This window comes from Triticum dicoccoides, chromosome 5A (genome assembly GCF_002162155.2).
Source record: "Triticum dicoccoides isolate Atlit2015 ecotype Zavitan chromosome 5A, WEW_v2.0, whole genome shotgun sequence".
In the NCBI taxonomy this organism is placed as follows: domain Eukaryota; kingdom Viridiplantae; phylum Streptophyta; class Magnoliopsida; order Poales; family Poaceae; genus Triticum; species Triticum dicoccoides.
The window spans coordinates 284,558,049-284,563,280 of record NC_041388.1 but is presented as its reverse complement, the minus strand read 5'-3'; the positions used below and the strand labels follow the sequence as shown (position 1 = coordinate 284,563,280).

At 44.5% G+C, this 5,232-nt stretch overlaps 1 protein-coding gene across 1 annotated transcript; it reads left to right on the top strand.

Annotated features, from left to right (window-relative positions):
• The first annotated feature begins 593 nt into the window (after window positions 1–593).
• On the top strand, window positions 594–4,412 carry LOC119301055 (peptidyl-prolyl cis-trans isomerase FKBP43-like). The gene is made up of 10 exons (XM_037577956.1): window positions 594–774; window positions 881–954; window positions 1,427–1,662; window positions 1,750–1,928; window positions 2,693–3,032; window positions 3,121–3,319; window positions 3,560–3,644; window positions 3,729–3,770; window positions 3,857–3,905; window positions 4,011–4,412. The coding sequence occupies exons 1-10, from the start codon at window positions 762–764 to the stop codon at window positions 4,090–4,092; spliced, it is 1,299 nt and encodes a 432-aa protein (XP_037433853.1). The 5' UTR covers window positions 594–761; the 3' UTR covers window positions 4,093–4,412.
• The last annotated feature ends 820 nt before the right edge of the window (window positions 4,413–5,232 follow it).

The following is a 5,232-nucleotide window of genomic DNA, read 5'->3' as shown; positions in this document are numbered from 1 at the left end:
ACCCAAATCGAGCCCTATAGAATCCTAAATTGAACCATATAGGACAGGGAAGGACTTACTCCCAATGGCCTTAGATCCGCACCACTTAACATCTTTCTCCCCCACCATGACATTGTCGAAGTTCATTGTCCCTGAGGTCTAAGTGCTTTAACATCTTTAGATTGTCATCCTCCCAAGATCCGGCCGTCACCGATGAACTACTGGTTTCAGCCATGACTAGGGTTCCGCCTCGACGCTTACGAGACCACACTGCCCGGACCACCGCCTAGAGGCAGCATGGGCGAGAAGATGGTAGATATAACATTGAACTCTCACCGAGGATCAAGATCGCCGCCGGAGTACTAAAACCCTAACGTAGAGGGTAAAACAATTGGAAAAAATAAATTCAAGTTACTACTTTGAAATAAAATCACGACACTTGTCTTGGATCGGAGTATTTCCGAATCGTAATTTTTTTAGGCAAATTTCTGAATCATCATTCTTTTTAGGGCTTTCCGAATCATCATTTGTGCACGTGAAGTAGGCCGGCCCACAGGAGCTGAAAAGGCCCCGAACTACAGCCCGTAATTGCTGGAGCGCCGGGCGGTAACCCAAAGCGAGTCCCTCCTCCCCTTTTTAAGCCGCCAGAGAAGGAGGCACCGCCGCCGCTCGCCACCATCCCCGACCACGCCCCGTCCCTGCGCCGCTCCGCAGACGGCGGCCGTGCTATCCATCGTCGTGTTGCCGGGCCGCCTCCCTCCTGATTCTATCAATCCCTCCCCATGGCGTTCTGGGGTAAGCCACGCCTCTCCCTTCCCCATACCAATACCTTTTCTGGGGCCGTTTGCGTATTGTTCTTGGTAATAATCACGAAACATCTGCTATGATATGATTTGTGCAGGCGTGGAGGTGAAGCCCGGGAAGCCGTACACCCACAGCTACAACCCTTCCCATGGCCGTCTCCGCATTTGCCAGGTTGCCCGCACTCCTCTTTTTTTTTTTTAAAAAAAACTTAAGGTCAACGTTTTGTTCGACAGTATCAGGTTCATGTTTTGTTTGACAGTATCAAGATCACAGGGTTATTAAAATAGGGTTGTGGTTCGAATTCGATTAGTACCTCACAATTCTTTTTCATTCTAATCTAATTATGGATGCATGACGTTCCTTTCTGAAATATGAAAATGCTGGTTCCTAAAGCTATCTTCGCATATGATCTGATACTCCATTAGATTGCATCTGTGCAAGTTTGGAAATTTGTTTGCATACCACTATGGTACGCTGCCATGCCATGAGTGTATCCTGTCTTAGTGGGTGAAGAAGGGGGGAGCATAAAGTCGTTTGAGCCTATCTTAATTTGAGCATTGCTTAGACCTACTGGATTGTTTGCTCCGCTGTCCTTCCAACAGGTATTTGCGGGCATGATATTAATTTTTATGATGGTTTTCAGGCCACATTGGGCAGCTGCGATGCTGCTACAAGGACAGTGGTGCAATGCATTGTGGGCAACAAGAAACCCATCATACTTTGTAGTTTGAATCCTAAATTGGCTGAGATGTGCCATCTCGAGATTGAGTTGGAGGAGGTCGACGAGGTTCTGTTTTCAGTACTTGGCCAGAGTTCTGTGCATCTCTCAGGATATTACCTCCGGCCAGGCAGTAGGGGCAATGCAGGGGATGAAGACTCGTATCCTTTTTGAAAGTTTCATCGTGCCACTTGTTTCACTTTTCTGTAGTGTTTCAGACTTGAGTTTACTCCTGACCTTGTAACTAGAGAATCTTATGGAGAGGATGTTGGAGAGTCTGATACAGACCAAGACTATGAAGGGAGTGAGGACAGTTATGAATCTGACTTCATTGATGATGGTGACAATGAAGTACCCGAGGACAGTGATGTTTCTGATTCTATGGATGATGGTGATGTATGCTCAACCCCCGATCACCGCAAGCAAGGTAAAATTGAATTATCGGGCAATGAATTACTTGGCATTTCTTTTATACACATATGCTTGTTTTCCATATTCTTCTAGGATAGTAGGATACCCTTTAAATGATACGTAATGATGTTTCTGAAGTCTGGACTTTGATCATAGCACATTTGTTGTTCATGACTAAGAACTAGAACGAATGGGACTTGTGAGTAATTTGTTTTCTACTTTTGATTTGGTTCCCAATTATTTATTTGTTTTGCACGACACATTGCCACCATTACACTATAGTGGAGATGACATAAGGTCCGCATGATTGTTCGATCCCTTCTCTCTTTCTTTTGCAGAAATTAGTAATTTTGCACGTGCATTGCACGTTAATATTAGGAAGTATATTAATTGTGTTGTATATTAATATTAGTCAAGATATAAATTGCATGTTAATATTAGGTATGATATAATTACTTGGTTAATGTTAACGTTGATATCAGGCATGCCATTAATTAGTGGAGGGTGCTAAATGTGTTTAACGCTAAATTGAACCAGTGAGATTTGTTGGATACACTCAACTCGCTCTTCTTATAGAGGTATAGATTCAATTAGCATGTCTATTTAACTATTTTGTAACAAGTCTCCCTACAGCTAGATTATTGCTATTTTTTATTCTGTACGCATCGCCTGTATTTATGTTCACACATTGCCATTGGATGCTGCTACTGCTGTCTAATTCGTATCTCCTTAAATTTCGATCGCAGTGATTGCTAACACATTCTAATATTTGTTACATAGATTCTGAAAAGCATGCTCGTAAGGTTAAAAGACAGCGGCGCTTAAAGAAGAAGCAACAAGTTGACAGCTCCGCTGACAAGATTGCTGATTCTCCATCAAAGCCTGCTGCCAGGCGCAAACGTGGCTCAATATTTGATAGTGCCAGTGAAGATGAGGACTTTTTGGCCCAGAGTGAAGAAAACTTGCCTACGCCTGTTTCCTTGGCTAAGAAAACTAATGGTAAAGTTTCAGAGGAAATCAAACCTGGAAATGTTACGTCGAATGATGAAGCCAAAAAACGGAGTAAAAGTGATAAGAAAAGAAAAAGTGATGCCATCAATGAGGATCCTGCATCTCCAGTGTATATCTCTGCTTCCTGTTTAGTTGCATATATGTTTCGATTGTGTTTAGTGAACACTAATCCGTACCTTGTTGTGTGACCTGAGCAGGGATGTAACAGAGATCAATGGATCATCGGTTCCAAAACAGGAAGCTGAAATAAAAAAGAAATCCAAGAAAAAGAAGAAAACTCTAGAGGCAGAAGATGGAAAGCATTCAAACAACATAAGAACATTGGAAGATGGGCTGGTCATAGAAGATCTGTCAGCAGGAAACCAAGATGCCAAAGTGGCTTCAGAGGGCAACAAGGTATCCGCAAGCTTTGTTTTCTGAGCTCTCCATATAGTATGCTTGTAGTTCATGAAAGGAATCGCACATTTCATATCGGTGTGCTTGGCTAGGGCTCTGGCCATGATTAGAGATAAGAACTGAAAAGAAGAAACAACGATGAATGCTGACTTAGTATGCATTCAGTACTTGAAAATTTACATGCCTGAAACACACTGGCCCGAAAGAAGAAATGTAAACATGTCCACTTTACTTGTGCAGGTTTATATCAATTATGTTGGCAAGCTGCAGGATGGAAAAACTGTTCATTCTAATGGCGAGGAAAAGCCCTACAAGTTTAAGCTTGGTAAATTTTGACAAACGCCTTCGGCTTATCTTACCATACCATGCTTGGGTTTGTCATTCAGAATGCATGTTGTGCTTACTGCAGGTTCTGAGAAAGTGATGCGTGGATGGAACCTCGGTATTACTGGTAAAACTACCTTGGAGCTCGCTGTTTTGTATATGCTTTGAGTCATTTCTTCGACCATGGTTTACAGTTTATGCTATTCACCGCAGGTATGTGCGTTGGAGAGAAGAGGAGGCTAACCATTCCCCCATCCCTGTGGTAAGGCATTGTGCATTTGTTTACACTTTCCATCTTCCTATTATATGTATATATACTCTATAAATGACACCTTTGCTCTGCTTTTGGACCACATTTATTCTTCAGCGACAATGGTGGTAAATCGGTCGTAGAATTGCCCAAAGATTCAACAATCATCTATGAAGTGGAGTTGGTGAAAGTCCGGTGAAACGCGCAAGCTTCTCGTTCTTGTTTTACGCCGAAGGCCGGAGCATGGATTTTTGTCGAGCTACAGATGGAGATTGTGTGGTTTGTTCCGCATAGGCTATGTGTTTTGTTCCGCAGAACTGTTGTGTGGGCGAAGAGTATTAAGAATTTGATGAGCATTCGAGTTAGCAAAAAGAGATGCTTTATATATCCTGTGTACTGAACTGGACGAGACGGTGGTCAGTGAGTTTAAGGTCTGGTGGAGACTAGCACCCTGGTCAGTTTGTGGGATGTTTCCGTGCAATTCTGTCGAATGTGAGAATTCCATCTGGTTCCTGTCGATGCAACATTCCTGTCAATTCTGTCATCAGTATGTCAGTGGGTGGAAACCGATTGTTTGCTCCGGCCAGCTATGTGCCCTGGACTTTTACCAGTTCTCCGGCACGGTGCGTTTCTTCTCCCAGGGAGCCTGAGCAGTGCCGTCGGTGGCTCTCGTTTCATTCCCTCGCTCGAGAGGTCTTCCTGTAAACCTAGCCGCCGCCACCTCCACCATAGATCGGTTCCCCCCTCCTCTGGCCGGCCTCGTCGGCGTCGGGAGGGGTGGGGAACCCGATCTACGAGTGGAGTTCTCGATAATAGTCGTGTTTTCACTAGATAGGTTTAGGGTTTTGGTAGCTGTATTCTTCTTCATTGGAGATGGAGATGGCATCGTCTACAATAAGTAATCGTCGGCCCTTTCGTTCAATGAGGAGATCTCCTTCCTGGTGTCAATGGTAGTGTTGGAAGATTAATTTTATCTACTAGTTAAATGCCCGTGCGTTGCTACGGGCAAATGATTGAAAATAAATCAGCCGGGGCACCTATATGTCAGGTACCTGAAAATCTCTTCGCACCTGTCACTTTTATCTTTGTCTATCAAATCAATATCCAACGGTTAGGAGCACGCCGTCATCTGTTCATCTTCTTCCTCCCGCACCTTCTTCTCTTGTTCCATGACGTTCCTCCTCCTCAACCATGCCCTACCCAGAGTCCCAGACCTAAACTCCTGCCTCCTCCACCACCCCCACGGCCGGTGGATATTGCCGCCCCACCCTCCCCTCGACCTCCTCCAGGACCATGCTGGCTGCCGCCCCACCCATCCATCTAAGCCTTAGCCCGATGA